Below are 18,305 nucleotides of genomic sequence, written 5' to 3'. Positions count from 1 at the left end.
GCCTCCTGAGTAGCTAGGGTTGTAGTGTGAGCTACTAGTACTTCCACTGTTGCAATGAAATTTTACTGGAAACATTTGTTTAGGTTGTAGGTACTATCTCATTGTAGAATGAGTTGTTTACACAGGCTGTAGGGTTCTCCTAGGCTCCCTAAATACCATGTCTCATTGGGAGTAAAATTCTTCCCCAGATGAACCAATTACTCATATATAAACTATAGTGGGAGGGGGGACACCTGGAAGGAACACCAAGTCTGGAGAGAAGACTGGGCAGAGTGCTAGTTGAGGGAACTGAGCATCTGAGTGCTGTTGAGGACGCAGATGTTGGGATATAGGGTGTGGCGCTAAGGCTAGCACCATGCTGTGTAGTAGACTTTTAGGCTGACATCCTCACAAGCCACCACACACACACTTCTCCCTTTTTCTTCCTCCTCTTCCTCTCCCTTCACTTCCTTCTAAAAAGAAAAATCTGGCTCTAAAGTCATTCTAAAGGTATGCCATCTTGTGTCATGTGAGTCTCATTTTTTTTTTCTGTGGGGCTTGAACTCCGGGCCTGGGCGCTGTCCCTCAGCAATTCAGCTCAAGGCTAGTGTTCTATCACTTGAGCCACAGTGACATGACACTTCCAGCTTTTTCTGCTTATGTGGTGCTGAGGAATCGAACCCAGGGCCTCATGCATGCAAGGCAAACACTCTACCACTGAGCCACCTTCCCAGCCCAAGTCTCATTTGTGCCTCCACAAAAACTGTAGGCAAAAGCTGGGCACCAGTGGCTCACATCTGTAATCATAGCTGCTTAGAAAGCTGAGATCTGAGTATCATGGTTCAAAGCTAGCCCAGGCAGGAAAGTCTGTGAGACTGTTAACTCCAATAAACTAGTCAGAAAAAGTCAGAAGTAGTGCTGTGGTTCAAGTGGTAGAGCACTAGCCTTGAGCACAAAGAGGTTCAGTGACAGTGCCCCAGTAGGCCCTGAGTTCAAGTCCCAAGGCGAGCCCCCCAAAAAAACATTTGTAGGCAAATAAGTGCCATACTTATTTATTTATTTATTTATGTATTTTTATTTTTTTATTTTTTGTCGGTCATGGGGCTTGAACTCTGAGCCTGAGCGCTGTCCCTCAGCTCTTCAGCTCAACGCGAGCGCTCTACCACTTGAGCTACAGTGCCACTTCCGGTTTTCTGGTGGTTTATTAGAGATAGTAGTCTCACGGTCTCTCCTGCCCGGGCTGGCTTTGAACCGAGATCCTCAGATCTCAGCCTCCTGAGTAGCTAGGATTACAGGCGTGAGCCTATTTAAAGACTGGATACAACTTCCATGTATTCCAATGGCCCTTGGGTTTTCATTCATCCTCTCCTGCGTCAAAGCTTGCAATTGGCTCTCCAAACCAGTAAACATCAGCAAGGTGATTGGTCCACACCCCAGGTATTGCTGAATTGTGAACAGACTCAGAGAAAGGCATCCTCTCTCCTTCCTTTCAAGCACACGTGGATGGACACTATAGTGTCCCAAAGCATCAAACCACTTCAAATGTCAATATGGTGGAAAAAGACTCAGCAGGGTCTTTGCCTCAGGTGAGTTGTCATGGCAACCCTAGATACCTCCATCTGCTGTCATAGCTCAGTCCCAGATGATTCTCTTTAAACAAGCTGCAGCATCTGGCCCTGAGAGGAAGTGGGGAAGATATATACAGGCATTCTCCCCTACAGAAAACTCCCTTCTTGAATTGAAATGAAAAGGGTGAGGAGTGTAGCTCCATGGTAGAATGTTTGCCTAGCATGTCCAAGGCCCTGGGTTGTTTGGTCCCCAGCACTGTGATTAAGTAAATAATAATAAATAATAACTCTGGCCAGGCACTGATGGTTCATGCCTGCAGTTCTTTCTCAGGAGTCTGATATCTAAGGATCTTGGTTTGAAACCAGTCTAGATAGGAAAGGGTCCCCCCCCTCAACCTCCCAATCCTGGGCCCTGAACTCAGGGTCTGGGTGCTGTCCCTGAGCTCCTTTCTGCTCAATGCTAGTGCTCTACCATTTGAGCCACAGCGCCACTTCCAGCTTTTTCCGAGTAGTTTATTGGAGATAAGTGTCTCAGGGGACTGGGAATGTGGCTTAATGGTACAATGCTTGTCTGGCACGCATAAAGCCCTAGATTCGATTCTTCAGTACCACATAAACAGAAAAGGCTAGACGTGTCGCTTTGGCTCAAGTGGTAGAGTGCTAACCTTGAGCAAAAGAAGCTCAGGAACAGTGTCCGGGCTCTAAAAAAAAAAAAAAAAAAAAAAAGAAAAGAAAATCTCAAGGACTTTCCTTGCCCAGGTTGGCATTGTACTACGATCCTCAGAGCTCATACCCCTGAGGAGCTAGGATTATAGGCATGGGCGACCAGTGCCCAGCTTGGAAAGTTTTTAAGACTGTGTTTTTTTTTTGGGGGGGGTCCAGTCGTGGGGCCTGAACTCTGGGCCTGGGTGCTGTCCCTCAGCTCTTCAGCTCAAGGCTAGCACTCTACCACTTTTTTTTTTTTGCTTATGTGGTGCTGAGGAATCGAGCCCAGGGCCTCATGCATGCAAGGCAAGCGCTCTACCACTGAGCCACCTTCCCAGCCCTAAGACTGTTATCACTAAATAATTACCTAAAAAAGCCAGAAGTAGAGCTGTGGTTCAGGTGATACAGACTAAACGAATGAAAAAAAGCTCATAGTAGTCCCCAGGCCCTGAGTTCAAGCCCCAAGACCAGCACAAAGCAAAACAAAAAATAATCATCATAGCTCTGAGAAAACTGCCCATCCTTGGTGAATATGAAGAAATTTATTGCTTCCTGATATTAGTGAAAATTTAATCTCCCATTCTGCCAAGTACATTACACTTCCTTGCTTCTCTCTCTCTTTCCCCTCCCTCCCTCCCTCCCTTCCTCCCTCCCTCCCTTTCTTTCTTCCTTCTTTCCTTCCTTCTTGAACACAGGGCCTAGGCGCTGACTCTGAGCTCTTTCAAGGCTGGAGCTCTACCATTTGAGCTGCACCCCACTTCCTGTTTTCTGGTGATTAATTGCATATAAGAGTCTTTGAACCGCGATCGTCAGGCGAGAGACACCCTCAGTCGGCCAGATGTTGGCTCAGTCAGAAGTTCCTGTCTCAGCCCAGAACAGCTAGGGAACTGGACCTGTCCTCTCTAGAAGTGGTAGGTGATGATGGAAAGGTTAGCAGGGAAGTCAGACAGCAAAGTCTTAGAGCTTTCCTGCAATCGCGGAAATGTGAGTGTTCGGAAACTGAGGAGCAGGCAAGATCAAACGAACGAAGCCAATTTCCCTGAAGAATATGCTTCCTAAATGTATGCCAAATCACGCAACACCTGCTCGCAAAACTAGCAAAAGCTGTCGCTTTAAGAAGTGCCAATCATCCCCTCACGTGATCACCTGCGCCCTGGGGTCTTTCACAGCACGTTCACACGACCAATCACGTGGCGTGAAGCCTCCTGTTGGGCGGGAAGTTTGTAAGGCGACCGCCTATTGGCTGTGCTCCAGGAGGGCGGGGCCTAGACCCTGAGAGAGGGAATTAGTGTGAGCGGGGTGAGTGAATCCGCCGCCACCACCGCCGCCTCCGCCGCCTTCGCCTGAGTAGCTTCCCTCGCCGCGCCGGAGCCCTCAGGTGAGCAGACCGTACCCGGCTCCAAGGACTCCCAGTCCCGCAGTAGACTGCTCACTTACCGGCCTCGAAGCCTGCTCCGCCGGGGCCCGCCCCCTTCGCCGACCACGTGACCCAAGTTCTGTGACCCCTGACCTCTGGTACCCTACCCCACGCCCTCAGGATCGGGGACGGGCCACGCCGGGTCAGGGGAGGCGGTGCCTGTCCCCGTGGCCCGCGGAGGTGGGTTCCCACGCCTCCTTCCCAGAGCGACTTGAGGCTGAGGGTGCTCGGGGAGAAGGCAGAGGAACGCGGGACCTGACACAGCGCAGACTTTCTGAGGTCCTCGGCGGGGCGCATCCCAGGGACTCCCGCTCCGCGCCCCCGCGCCACGGCCAGACTTAGTGCTCCCACTTTACAGATGGGAAACTGAAGCTCCTGATGAGCCACTAGAAAGCCTAGGGTCACCTGGGGGTGAGTTTGCAACTCCCGATCTTTGGGCTGGGAATCCAGGCCTTGTTCTGCACACCAGCCTCTGATATGTGTGTGTGTGTGTGTGCGCGCGTGTGTGTATACATATGTATATATGTACATATATAGAGAAACGTGTGTATTCACGTACGTATATGGGCACACATTTGTATATATACACCTGTGAGCTTTGATATCCTTGGCTATGAAGTAGAGAAAAATAAATATCTTCTTGGTAATCAGGATACAGTGAGGGCATAGAAAGCAGTTCAATGCCTCAGGCTTTTTTGGGTCAGTTGTGGGGCTTGAACTCTGGACTTGGGCGCTGTCCTTGCACTCTTCCGCTCAAGGCCAGTGCTCTATTGCTTGAGCCCCAGCGCCACTTCCAGTTTTCTAGTGGTTTATTGGAGATAAGAGTCTTACAGACTTTTCTGCCTGGGCTGGCTTTGAACCATGATCCTCAGATCTCAGCCTCCTGAGTAGCTAACTCTGGGCCTGGGCTCTGTCCCTCAGCTCTTCAGCGCCACTTCTGGCTTTTTCTGTTTATATAGTGCTGAGGAATCAAACCCAGGGCCTCATGCATGCGAGACAAGCACTCTACCACTGAGCCACCTTCCCAGCCTGAGGATCATATTTCAAAGCCAGCTTGAGCAGAAAAGTCTATGAGACTCTTTTTTTTTTTTTTTTTGGTCCTGTCGTGGGGCCTGAACTCTGGGCCTGGGCACTGTCCCTCAGCTCTTCAGCTCAAGGCTAAGCACTCTACCACTTGAGCCACAGCGCCACTTCCGGCTTTTTTTTTTCTTTTTGCTTATGTGGTGCTGAGGAGTTGAACCCAGGGCCTCAGTCATGCAAGGCAAGCGCTCTACCACTGAGCCACCTTCCTAGCCCCAGTCTATGAGACTCTTTATCTTCAACTAACTACCAAAAAGCCAGTGGAGTTATGATTCAAGTGGTAGAGCACCAGCCTTGAGCAGAAAGGCCAAAGCAAAAGTGTGAGGCTCTGATATCAGGTCCTAGTACTGGCACACGCACGCGTGCACACACACACACAGAGTTAACAGAAATGTATAATTACAAACGTTTATAACAGAATACAGGACAGAGAGGGGAAAGTTCCAAGCAGAAGAAGCAACAAAGGTCCTGAAATAATGATGAGAATCAATGTAGAATACATGGGAGAAAGCACTAAGAGGTTTTGCAGACAAAGGTGGCATCTGCACAGCTTTTGGGATTCAGTTTTGTTCTTTATTTCAGAGACAACAGGGAGCCAATGCTGTGGACATCAGGTAGGATGTCCATTGGGTAAAGAGCAGTGAACTCTGCTAGCCTGGGTGGGTCACCTTGGAACTGGACCTGACTGCCTGCAATGTGTAGCCTCAAGCTTAAGTGGACCTACCTTCCATTTAGGTGCTGTGTGCATTGCTGGAGTCAGATATTAGCTGCTGTTTTTGTTGGGTTCATATTTTATCATATCTTGTGAACAGAAGAATAGCTTCCTGCATGTAGGCCTTGTAGCCAAATTGGAGAAGACCGGACACATGGGCAAAAAGCCCAATCTCTAAAAGCCTGACAGGTCTAGATGGCATAGGGGGCAGAAGATCTTAGAGACTGGATTTAGAAGGGGAAGGAATGTAGAACAGGACAGGAAACCAGGCTGAACAAAGACTTGATGGACATTAAGATGATGAGACAGGTAGGGAGATCTAGGAAGGTCTTCCTGGGAAGAGGGTCATGTTGAACAGCTATGACAATTTGATAAACTGAGGAGTTTGAATATCGATTTTACAAGGTGTGGATCGGTATTGATTTTTTTTTTTTTTTTTTGGTGCTGGCATTGGGGCTTGAACTCAGGGCCTAACTGCTGTCCCTTAGCCTTTTTTTGTTCCAGTTTGCTGCTTTACACTCTGTCATAGCTCCATTTCTTGCTTTTTTTTGTGGGTAATTGGAGTTAAGAGTCTTTCCTTCCCCGGCTGGCTTTGAAATGTGATCTTCAGTAGCTAGGATCATAGGCGTGAGCCACAAGCGTGCCCGGCTCAGTGCTGATTTTTGAACAAAGCAGTATCTGGATAAAAGTAGTCTTTTGTTAGAATTTAGTTGATGGCTTAGCATTGTTGGCTGAAGCCTGTAATTGTAGTTGCTCAAGAGGCTGAGGTCTGAAGATCATGGTTCAAAGCCAAGCTGGGTAGGAAAGTCTGTGAGACTCATATCCAATAAATTAGCCCTCCCTCCCCAAAGAAAAAGCCAGAAGTGGTGCTGTGGCTCAAATGATAGAGCACTAGCCTTGAGCAAATGAAACTCAGGGAAAGAATCCAGGCCCTGAGTTCAAGCCCTTGGACCAGCAAAAACAACCCCCCCCCAAAAAAACAAAAAACAAAAAACAAAAATCAGTTTGTGGTGGGTGTAGTAAGACTAGGAAGAGGACATGAATTTATTTGCCATTTAAGATTGGTAATTAGCGGGGCGAGATGGCTTGTGCCTGTAATCCTAGCTACTCAGGAGGCTGAGATCTGAGGATTGCGGTTCAAAGCCAGCCTGGGCAAGAAAGTCCATGAGACTCTTATCTCCAATAAACCACTAGAAAACTGGAAGTGGCGCTGTGGCTGAAGTGGTAGAGTGCTTGCCTTGAGCTGAAGAGCTGAAGGACAGCGCCCAGACCCAGAGTTCAAGCCCCATGACCGACAAGAAAAAAAAAAAAAAGATTGATAATCATTAATGAATTCCTGGACTTTTTCTTCATGAACTGAGGATGGGTGGCCTAATGCATGCTAGGCAGATACTCCCCTGCTGGCCTATGCCAGCAGTGCTGGAATAGCGTTCCAGTCTCTGATGTCCTGTTGTGTTATCCTTATAGCCACCCTGGAAGGTAGAGGGTAGATAGGGTAAATCATTGTCCCCGTTTTGCCTTTTGGAGCACCAGATTTCAGGTTGAGCCTGGTCAAGTTTACATGCAGTGACGGGGCATAGCTAGCCACAAGTCGTGTGAGCCCCAAGCTTCTCTCTTCCCATTGGTTAGTCTGCTTTTCTTCTCTGAGCCCCAGTTTCCTTGTCTGGGTCCTCTGAGCACCCTATTTGATGATAGTGGAGTGAGAGCAGCAAGTCTAGTTGAGAGGATCTTCATCTGCGCTGCCCTCTCTACCCCTAGCTCCACTGGGGCCATGGCGGAGCGAGAAGAGCGGCGGTTTGTGGAGATCCCACGGGAGTCGGTGCGGCTCATGGCCGAGAGCACAGGCCTGGAGCTGAGCGATGAAGTGGCAGCTTTGCTTGCGGAGGATGTGTGCTACCGTCTCCGAGAGGCTACCCAGGTGAGCCCCCCTCTTTTTTTTTTTTTTGTCAGTTGTGAGGCTTGAACTCTGGGCCTAGGCGCTGTCCCTGCGCTCTTTAGCTCAAGGCCAGCGCTCAACCACTTGAGCCACTTCTACTTTTCTGGTGGTTTATTGGAGATAAAGAGTCTCACGGACTTTTTCTGCCTGGACTGACTTTGAACTGTGATCCTCAGCTCTTTGCCTCCTGAGTAGTTAGGATTTACAGGCATGAACCACCGGCACTCCACACATCCCCCCCTCCCCCTCCACCCCTTTACTCACTTCCTTCCACATTTCCTTGGTAAGTCTATGTTGGTCCCCGCCTGTGCTTCAAGGGTATGGAAGTAGTCCATGCCCTTTTCCAAGATCCCTTCAACCCTGCCAGGCTTGCCGTAAGTCCAAGTCTTGCCAGGCACTTTCTCACATGCTTTTCTCAATAGTGCTGGCTTCCCTGGCCAGGTGGGTGGGATAGTCACATGCTCCACTTAGGAAACTGAGGCACAGTGGGGACATGACCCAGGAGAGGTTGTGTTAAGAAATGAGTGGGAGGGCTGAGAAGGTGGCTCAGTGGTAGAGCGCTTGCCTTGCATGCCTGAGGCCCTGGGTTCCATTCCTCAGCACCACATAGCAGAAAAAAAAAAAAAGCTGGAAATGGCGCTGCGGCTCAAGTGGTAGAGTGCTAGTCTTGAGCTGAAGAGCTGAGGGACAGCGCCCAGGCCCAGAGTTCAGGCCCCACGACCGGACCCCCCCCCAAAAAAAAAGAAAAAAAAGAAGTGAGTGGGAATCCAAGCTTTCTGATTCTCTGTCGGACCCACTTTATTTTGGGGGTCACCACACCTGCTGTTCCTTGACCCCTGACTGTGGCTTCTGTCCTCTCAGAATAGCTCTCAGTTCATGAAGCACACCAAACGGCGCAAGCTGACGGTGGAGGACTTCAACAGGGCCCTCAGGTGGAGCAGTGTGGAGGTGAGTGGTCAGCTTGGGGCTGGCATTGTGGTGAAGAGCAAACATCCAGCAATGGCAGGCAAGGTGTTGGGTTGGGCCCAGGCTACGGGAACATGAGTTCCCAGAGTGGAGGCTTGTGGAACTCCTGAGGTTCAGGGGGCTTAAAGGTAGACTATAAACAGGTTCCTAAAGAGTACTGAAATATTTGAGCTTGTCTTTAAAATAATCCAGGAGGACAAGAGGGCATGCTGAGTAAAAGGAGGAGCCTGAGTTAAATCAATGGGTATTAGCATAGCCTAGTATAATTGTTCTAGAGCAGTAAGTTGAGGAAGGAAGGTTATGAACAGGAGAGAATGGTAAGTTCCCAGAGTTTGGTGAGTGTGAGTGGGGAGAACTAAAACCTCAGGGGAAAATTAATTGAAGATGAGTCTCAAACTTTCTTGCCTGGGCTGGCTTTGAACCATGATCCTCAGATCTCAGCTTCTTGAGTAGCGAGGATTACAGGTGTGAGCTGCTAGTGCCCGGCTTCACACTGCTTTGTAATTCTCCCTTTCCCCAGGCTGTGTGTGGATATGGGTCCCAGGAGGTGCTTCCCATGCGCCCTGCCAGGGAGGGTGAGCTCTATTTTCCTGAAGACCGAGAGGTGAACCTGGTGGAGCTGGCACTGGCCACCAACATTCCCAAAGGCTGTGCTGAGACGGCTGTCAGAGGTGGCTGTGAGGGTCCTTCCTGGGGTGGTGACAGGGGCTGGATGGTTAGAGTGCATGGGGACAGGTGCAGATGGGGTAGAATTTGGAGGGGTATGTGGTGCTGTGAGGTGATATCAACCCAGGCTGACATCTGTCCACCCTGGTTTTAGTTCATGTCTCCTACCTGGATGGCAAAGGAAACCTGGCACCTCAAGGATCAGGTAAGCCTGAGGGGGCATCGCACTCTGGGAGGATTTTGCTCCGTTAGGTGTGAGCATAGGTCCTCTGTGCCTCTTCGTCTGCATTTTCCAAGGCCTGACTTATATAGGGGCTCTCAGCAGGAACTAGTCCCTGCTCAGGGAGCTTCAGATAGAGCCCCTGCCTATAATCACCATCATGATGCAATGTGTTGGAGGCCAAAAGTCTAGGCTTTGTGCTAGGAGGTGTCTCACTTCCAGGGTATTTTGTTTGTTTTTTGGGTCCGGTCGTGGGGCCTGAACTCTGGGCCTGGGCGCTGTCCCTCAGCTCTTCAGCTCAAGGCTAGCGCTCTACCACTTGAGCCACAGCGCCACTTCCGGCTTTTTTCTTTTGGCTTATGTGATGCTGAGGAATCGAACTCAGGGCCTCATGCATGCAAGGCAAGAGCTCTACCACTGAGCCACCTTCCCAGCTTTCCAGGGTATTTTGTTGGTGGTGGTGGTGGACATGGGGCGTGAACACAGGGCCTGGGTGTCTCTGAGCTCTTCGACTCAAGGCTAGCACTCTACCATTTTGAGCCACAGCTCCACTTCTGGTTTTCTGGTAGTTAATTGGAGATAAGAGTCTCATGGACTTTCTTTCCTGCCTAGGCTGGCTTTGATCCTCAGAGCTCAGCCTCCTGAGTAAGCTCCCAGCTACTTTCAGAGTATTCTGAACAGAGCTTCCCAGAGTCTGAGGCTTGGGTATAATTTTTTTTTTTCTTGGTGCCTATCCTGGGGCTTGAACTCAGGGTGTGGGCATTGTACCTGAACTTTTTTGCTCAAGGCTAGCTATCATTTGAACCACAGCTCCACTTCCATCCTTTTGGTGGTTAATTGGAGATACAAGACTCATGGGCTTCCTCCCTCAGCTGGCTTTGAATTGTGAGCTTCCTGAGTAGTTAGGATTTTAGGTGTGAGCCACGGGTGACTGGTGAGGTTTGGAAACTTGGGGTTTGAGGACTGAGCAGGAATCTGCTGGCAGACAGAAGAGAGTAATGAGGCATGTACTGCTTGCCTGGTCAGGGCATAGCAGCCTCCTGATTGCAACTGGAGCCTCTGTGCTCTGGTTTCCCTGTCTAAATAAACTTCTTGTGGGGTTGTGCAGAGTTGGGTATTGGGGAGTGGGCTGGGGAGACCTTTTCCACCTCTGACCACTTCGTGCCCAACCTCCCACAGTACCCAATGCAGTGTCTTCACTGACAGATGACCTGCTCAAGTACTATCAGCAAGTAACACGGGCTGTGCTCGGGGATGACCCACAGCTGATGAAGGTGAGTGAGTGGGCCTGAGCTGAGGCACATTTGACTTTTGTTGGGCAGAGTTTTGCTTTGTATCCTAGGCTAGCTTTGATCACACAATCATCCTGCATCATATATTGTGTTGGGGAAAAGGCAAACTTTTATTGTTTTGTTTTGTGTGTGTGTGCGTGCGCGTGCGTGCGTGTGTGTGCACTGAGGCTTGAATTTGGGGCCTTGTGCTTTCCATTGGCTTTTTCAGTCACAGCTGGTGCTCTACCACTTGACCCCATGCTTCCACTTCTGTTCCTTTGCTCCTTAATTGGAGATAGAGGACTTATCTGCCTGGATTGACTTCTCACATGTCAGTCAGCTTCCTGTGTAGCTAGGATTATAAGTGGGAATCACTGACACCCAGGCTTTTGTTATTAAAAAATGATCATAAATCAATTGTATATATGGGGTTTCATTGTGATACTTACAACATGCATATAATGTACTTTGAACAAATTCACCCCAAAGTCAAACTTTTAAACCACATGAAATTCTGTTTTTGGCTGGTTGTAGGCCTTGAACTCTGGGCCTGAGTGCTATCCTTGAACTGTTCAGCTCAAGGCTAGTACTCTACCACTTGAGACACAGTGCCACTTTCACCACTTTTCTGGTGGTTAATTGGAGATAAGAGTCTCATGGACTTTAATGCCTGTGCTAGCTTTGAACTGTGATTCTCAGCTCTCAGCTTCCTGAGTAGCTAGGATTACAGGCATGAGCCACCAGTGCCTGGTCACATGAAATTCTTTCAGTGGCTTACTTCCTCTTCCTGCCAAACTGTTTAATAAAGGTGGGACTTATTTTCTGTTTTTTTTTTTTTTTTTTTTTTTTTTGCCAGTCGTGGGGTCTGAACTCTGGGCCTGGGCACTGTCCTTCAGCTCTTCAGCTGTAGACTAGCGCTCTGCCACTTGAGCCTCAGCCCCACCTCTAGCTTTTTCTGCTTATGTGGTGCTGAGGAATCGAACCCAGAGCCTCATGCATGCAAGGCAAGCACTCTACCACTGAGCCACCTTCCCAGCCCCAAGGGACTTATTTTCTGAAGGTATCCTTTCATTCTGCTGCCTACTCTTCAGGGTATTGGTTGATTCTGGGACCAAATGGGACATCCACATTGTAGCTCTTATTTGTCTGGATGTAGGCAGGGAAGAGGATATAGAGGGGATTAAGTTTGAGTCTTAACTCTTACATACTGCAGGCCCACTATGCTTTGGCTTCTGGGCTCCACAGGGTCTGCTGGACACCACCCTTTGTCTCTATTCTTTTGTTAACAGGTGATTGCTTGTAGTTTGCTTAGTAATGTGGGCTCTCCATGAGTGTTCGTTTTATATTATCTTTTGTCTTTACATGTTTACTGCTGTTTGTCTTGCAAAATTAGGAGTCATGCTACCATTTAGTCTTATCTTCAAAAGTTTACTTTATTCCTCAGAAACACACCTGTATTCTCAGGTACTCAAGAGGTTGAAGCAGGAGAATCTCAAGTTTTGTGTCTGCCTTGACAAAGCAAGACCCTATCTTTTTGATGTTGATTGTGCAGCTTGAGCTCAGGGCATGAGTGCTGACCCTGAGCTTTTTGCGCTCAAAGGTAGCACTGTACCACTTTGAGCCACACTACCACCTCCCGTTTTCTCGTAGTTAATTGGAGAGAAGAGTCTCACGGACTTTCCTGCCTTGAATGGCTTGGTACTGTGATCCTCAGATCTCAGCCTCCTCAGTAGCTAGGATTACAGGCGTGAGCTCCTAGCACCTGGCTTAAGAATTATTTTTTAACTTTGACTGGTATTGTAGCTTGGTAGCAGGGTTTTGTGCTCTTGCTTTTTTTTTTTTTAATTGTTTTTTGGGTCCAGTCGTGGGGCCTGAACTCGGGGCCTGGGCTCTTCAGCTCAAGGCTAGCCCTCTACCACTTGAGCCACAGAGCCACTTCCGGCTTTTTTCTTTTTGCTTATATGATGCTGAAGAATCGAACCCAGGGCCTCATGCATGCAAGGCAAGCGCTCTACCACTGAGCCACCTTCCCAGCCCTCTTGCTTAGTTTTCTTGCTCATATTATGCACTTCCATTGAGCCAAGTCTCCTGTCCGGTATTTTGCTCGTTAATTCCTAGACTTTTCTGCTCCAGCTGGCTTCGAACTGAGATCCTGCAAGTCTCTCATTCTCTTTAGTAGCTAGGTAGGATTACAGGCATGAGCCACTGGTCCTGAGCTACATTTACTTTACTAACAGACATGCTGTGTGTATATGGGTTTGTATAGGTTAAACTGATAGAACTGTGGAGACACTGTGAACACTCAAGATATTTCATGCTTGTAGTGCTAAACTGTGCTCCAGAACAGTGTCAGTTTCCTCTTGGGGAGGTGGTTCCAAGGCCTTCTGACCTTTCTTTTCAGGTGGCTCTGCAGGACCTTCAGACAAACTCCAAGATCGCCGCGCTCCTGCCTTACTTTGTTTATGTGGTCAGTGGGGTGAGTGATCATTCTGAGATGGGGAGTTTTGTGGGGAGATGACCCAGCAACAGTGGGTCACGCTCATGGCAGGTGCTAGCAGAATGGCAGCTCCTTCCTGTTCCCCATGTTTCCCTTAACCATCTCGTTCCACCCACAGGTGAAGTCTGTAAGCCATGACCTAGAGCAGCTGCACAGGCTGCTGCAGGTGGCACGTAGCCTGGTTCGGAACCCACACCTCTGCCTGGGGCCCTACGTCCGCTCCCTAGTGGGCAGTGTCCTCTACTGTGTCCTCGAGCCATTAGCTGCCTCCATCAATCCCCTGAATGACCACTGGACTCTGAGGGATGGAGCTGCCCTCCTACTCAGCCATATCTTCTGGTAGCTACTTAAGAGTCTTGGGTGGATTGGGGTGGGATGTGGGTATTGAGAACAGGGAAATGCTTTCCTTTTTTTTTTTTTTTTTTTTGGTGGGGGGAGGTCAGTTGTGGGGTTTGAACTCAGGGCCCTGGGCACTGTCTCTGAGCTCTTTTGCTCAAGGCTAGCATTCTACCACTTTGAGCCACACCACTTCTGGTTTTTGAGTGGTTAATTGGAGATAAGTCTCACAGGGACTTTTCTGCCTGTGCTGGCTTTGAACCACAATCCTTAGCTCTCAGCCTCCTGAGTAGCTAGGAGTACAGGTATGAGCCACTGGCGCCTGGCTTGGACTTCAAACATACCAAGATTGCTGTGCATGTTGGAACACACCAGTAATTCCAGTACTTGGGCATGTGAGGCAGGAGTGTCACAAGTTCACATTCAATGTGGGCAAAAAACACAGCAAGGTGAGCTCCATAAGGATCTTGTCTCACAACAAAAACAAGTCCAGAATACTAAGGCCTGGATCCTTCAGTTCTGTCTCCTGGGTCAACCAGCCTGGTAGCTTTGTCCACCTAGCCCATAGTGCCATACAAGTGCTAGTCTCTGTGTGGGCAGCATTATGCCTCATCTTTTTCCCTGACTCTTACTTGCACAGGACTCATGGGGACTTGGTGAGTGGCCTCTATCAGCAGATCCTGCTTTCCCTGCAGAAGGTCCTGGCAGACCCTGTGCGGCCTCTCTGCTCTCACTATGGTGCTGTGGTTGGGTTGCATGCTCTTGGCTGGAAGGTAAGCACCTTAACTTTATTTCTATGTTGGTACTGAGGCTTGAACTCGTCATGCTCTTGCTTACCTTTTGTGCTCAAGGCTGGATCCTTAGAGCCATAACTGCACTTCTAGCTTTTTGCTAGTTAATTGGAGCTAAGTCTCTTGAGGGCTGGGCGTTGGTGGCTCACACCTATAATCATAGCTCCTTAGGAGGCTGAGATCTGAGGATCATAGTTCAAAGCCAGTTTGGGCAGGAAAAGCCATGAGACTCAGAAAACCAAAAGTGGTGCTGTGGCTCAAATGTAGAGTGCTAGCCTTGAGCCGAAGAGCTGAGGGATAGTGCCCAGGCCCAGAGTTCAAGGAAGTTTCTTGAATTTATCTGCCATGGCAGGCTTCAAACCTTGAGCCTTAGATGTATGTCCTGAGTAGCTAGGATTACAGTGTAAGCCACTGGTGCTAAGCTCCAGTCTGAATTTTTTTGAGAATCATGAGTTGACATGTGTTGAAAATACAGTATTGTCTTTTACTGTACAAGTGGCATATGCCTGTGCTGCAGTGCCATGTACTGAGTTGCTGTTTTAGGCTAGGCTTAGTAATGTCTTCTATTTGTAAAGTGTTAATTCAAAGGTTCTGCTTGGCAGATGTTGATCTGCCAAATGGGTTTCCATTTTATAAATTCTTGGGCTGGGAAGGTGGCTTAGTGGTAGAGTGCTTGCCTTGTATACATGAGGCCCTGGGTTCGATTCCTCAGCACCACATAAGCAAAAAGAAAAAAAGCCAGAAGTGGCACTATGGCTCAAGTGGTAGAGCGCTAGCCTTGAGCTGAAGAGCTGAGGGACAGCGCCCAGGCCCAGAGTTCAGGCCCCACAACCGGATCCAAAAATAAATAAAAAATAAATGAATAAATAAATTCTTGTTCATTTCATGTTAGGAAATAACTTTATCCCTCTTACATGCATTATTTAATGCTGGTTTTGTGGTTTGAACTCAGGGTCTTGCTCTCGATCTTCATATTTTTGGCTTGGGCTGGCCTCTGATCTCCATCCTCCAGATTTTTTTTTGTCAGTCATGGGTCTTGAACTCTGGGCCTGGGCACTGTCCCTTAGCAATTCAGCTCAAGGGGAGTGCTCTTCCACTGAAGCCACAGTGCCACTTCCAATTTTCTGGTGTTTATTGAAGGTAAGTCTCATGGGGCTGGGCACCGGTGGCTCACACCTGTAATCCTAGCTATTCAGGAGGCTGAGATCTGAGGATCACGTTTCAAAGCCAGCCAGGCAGGAAAGTTCATGAGACTCTTATCTCCAATAAACCACTAGAAAACAGGAAGTGGCGCTGTGGCTCAAGTGGTAGAGTGCTCGTCTGGCGCTGAAGAGCTAGAGCTAGTGCCCAAGCCCAGAGTTCAAGCCCCAGGACCAACAAAAACAAACAAACAAAATGAGTCTCATGGGGTTTCCTTGCCCGGGCTGGCTTTGAAACAGAGATTCTCAGATCTCTCTCCTGAGTTGCTAGGATTACAGGTGCACCAATGCCTGGCATCCTCCAGAACTTTTTGTCCTGAATTATTCCCAGGTACCCATGCACTACTATACCTGGCTTTCTATTAGATTTTCTAATAATAAACTGCCTTTGTTAATTCCAATAAGCAGTATTTTTGTTTACTAGTATTTTGTTTACTAAACTTTAAATCATTTGTCTAGATTCATAAATGAAATCATGTTTCCTTTTCATGTATTGTTCTTGTCCAAACTATTAGGATTATACTGGCCTCACTGAATGAGGAATTCTTATTTATTTATTTATTTCTGGTGTGGGGCCTGAACGCTAGTCCTGGGCACTGTCCCTCAGCTCTTCAGCTCAAGGCTAGCGCTCTATCACTTGAGCCACAGCACCACTTCTGGCTTTTTCTGCTTATGTTGTGCTGAGGAATCGAACCCAGGGCTTCATGCATGCCAGGCAAGCACTCTAAGCCACATTCCCAGCCCCGTAATATAACAATTCAAGAATGCTTTTATATTTCCTTTTTTTTTTTCTTTGTCAGCTATGGGACCTGACCTCTTGGCCTGGGCATTATCCCTCAGCTCTTCAGCTCAAGGCTAGCTCTACCACTTAAAATACAGAACCACTTCTGGCTTTTTCTGCTTATGTGGTGCTGAGGAATCAAACCCAGGGCCTTGTGCATGCAAGGCAAGCACTCTACCACTGAGCCACCTTCCCAGCCCACTTTTATATCTCTTTGAGAGCCAATCACATACTTTTCTAGGAGTTGAACAATTTTGTCAACATTTTCTAATACTCATTCTAGTCTATTGCTGTATTATTTGTCAGAACCTATCCCAGCTAGGCACCAGTGGCTCACGCCTGTAATCCTAGCTGCTCAGGAGGCTGAGATCTGAGGATTGTGGTTCAAAGCCAGTCCAGGCAGGAAGGGTTGGTGAGATTCTTACCTCCATTTAACCACCAGAAAACTGGAAGTTGCACTGTGGCTCAAGTGGTAGAGTGCTTGCCTTGAGCTGAATGGCGCAGAATTTAAGCCCCATGACCAACTAAAAAAATAAAACAAAACCTATCACAAAATGTCATCTCCTGTGAAATCTTTAAGTTTTTTTTTTTTTTAACATGAATTACAGGATTTTAATTAGTCAAGAGTGCTAGGCTCTGATTGTGTATTTAGTTTGAAATGAGTTCCTGGTCACATCTAAGTGAAAACAGTTTTTGTATTCAGTAGCAGTTTGCATAATGTAAATGTCTATGTTGTTAGCCATGACTATTACTTATGCCCTATACCCCGTGGGAAATATGGCAGGGATTTAGTAGGTCTGATCTTTGTACTTATCCCCAGTGCTTAGCACAAGCTTGGGCATTTGGTGGTTCCCAAGGATACGGTGGTTGAATATCCTAATGAAGGAATTTACGATTGAGCTCTATGATCAGAAGTGAAAGCTTTTCACGGGAAAGGGTACTTGACCTGGCAGTAAGCAATACAGGTGCTTATTGAACCTTCTCTCTCTCCTTCCAGGCAGTAGAACGAGTACTGTACCCACATCTGTCCACTTACTGGACAAACTTGCAGGCAGTGCTGGATGATTATTCGGTGTCTAATGCCCAGGTCAAGGCAGATGGCCACAAAGTGTATGGGGCCATTCTGGTGAGTGCTTGTTGCTTCCAGCTTCTCTGGCCTGCGTGAATTTAGGCTTATGTAGGGCGCTTGCTGGGCCAGGTTCCTCCCAGTTTTTGTCCAAACGAGTCCCTTGCTCTTCCAGGTGGCCGTAGAGCGACTGCTTAAGATGAAGGCCCAGGCAGCTGAGCCCAGCCGCGGCGGCCCTGGGGTCAGGGGCTGCCGGCGACCGGACGAGCTGCCGTGGGACAGCCTTCTCCTGCAGGAGTCGCCGTCGGGGGGCGGCGCAGAACCAGGCTTTGGGCCCGGCCTTCCGCTGCCGCCGGGAGGCGCGGGCCCGGAAGACCCGACTCCCTCCGTGACCCTGGCGGACACCTACCGGGAGCTCTACGCCTTCTTCGGCGACAGCTTGGCCACCCGCTTCGGCACCGGCCAACCCGCGCCCGCGGCCCCGCGGCCGCCCGGGGACAAGAAGGAGCCGGCTGCCGCCCCAGACTCGGTGCGGAAAATGCCGCAGCTGACGGCCAGCGCCATGGTCAGCCCGCAGGGTGACGAGAGCCCCCGGGGCGGCGGCGGCGGCGGCCCGTCGGCCTCGGCGCTGGCGTCCGAGGGCAGGCCGCTGCCTCGCGTGCACCGGGCTCGGGGCGCGCCGCGCCAGCAGGGCCCCGGCGCCGGCACCCGCGACGTCTTTCAGAAGAGCCGTTTCGCCCCGCGCGGCGCCCCCCACTTCCGCTTCATCATCGCGGGGCGGCAGGCCGGGCGGCGCTGCCGCGGGCGCCTCTTCCAGACTGCGTTCCCCGCCCCGTACGGGCCCAGCCCGGCGTCCCGCTACGTGCAGAAGCTGCCCATGATCGGCCGCACGGGCCGCCCGGCCCGCCGCTGGGCGCTCTCGGACTACTCGCTGTACCTGCCGCTGTGAGGCGGGGGCCGCGCCGCGGCCTCTAAACCGACTTCGCGCCCGGAAGTGGCGTCTCGCCTCGGGCCCGCCTACATCTCTGTAAATAGGCCCCACCCTCGGAAGTGACGTCAGGCGCGCCAATCGCCGGACGCGCCGGCGCCGCTCGCTGCAGCTACGCTGGTTTCTG

The 18,305-nt window shown here is 49.6% G+C and overlaps 1 protein-coding gene across 2 annotated transcripts; it reads left to right on the top strand.

Moving 5' to 3' along the window:
• The first annotated feature begins 3,541 nt into the window (after positions 1–3,541).
• LOC138810667 (TAF6-like RNA polymerase II p300/CBP-associated factor-associated factor 65 kDa subunit 6L) lies at positions 3,542–18,147 on the top strand. Of its 2 annotated transcripts, none has more exons than XM_069997840.1 (11): positions 3,542–3,630; positions 7,220–7,379; positions 8,259–8,345; positions 8,884–9,034; positions 9,184–9,234; positions 10,429–10,523; positions 12,922–12,996; positions 13,136–13,356; positions 13,994–14,126; positions 17,122–17,250; positions 17,366–18,147. In XM_069997840.1, exons 2-11 carry the CDS (start codon positions 7,233–7,235, stop codon positions 18,137–18,139), a joined length of 1,863 nt encoding a protein of 620 aa, XP_069853941.1. In that variant the 5' UTR covers positions 3,542–3,630; positions 7,220–7,232; the 3' UTR covers positions 18,140–18,147. The 2 variants fall into 2 exon arrangements, with proteins under 2 accessions (XP_069853941.1, XP_069853942.1); XM_069997841.1 differs by lacking the exon at positions 3,542–3,630 and adding an exon at positions 3,991–4,080.
• Positions 18,148–18,305: the final 158 nt, after the last annotated feature.

This window comes from Dipodomys merriami, unplaced genomic scaffold, assembly GCF_024711535.1.
Source record: "Dipodomys merriami isolate MVZ:Mamm:240054 unplaced genomic scaffold, mDipMer1.0.p SCAF_505, whole genome shotgun sequence".
Lineage (NCBI taxonomy): Eukaryota > Metazoa > Chordata > Mammalia > Rodentia > Heteromyidae > Dipodomys > Dipodomys merriami.
Note: the sequence above shows the minus strand (reverse complement) of the source record. Positions and strands in the feature narration are given on the sequence as shown.

Coding starts and splice junctions, on each gene's coding strand:
- LOC138810667 (XM_069997840.1), top strand. CDS start 7,233: ATGGCGGAGCGAGAAGAGCGGCGGTTTGTGGAGATCCCACGGGAGTCG. Junction 7,380..8,258: donor GTCTCCGAGAGGCTACCCAG/GTGAGCCCCCCT, acceptor CTGTCCTCTCAG/AATAGCTCTCAGTTCATGAA. Junction 13,357..13,993: donor CTACTCAGCCATATCTTCTG/GTAGCTACTTAA, acceptor TTACTTGCACAG/GACTCATGGGGACTTGGTGA.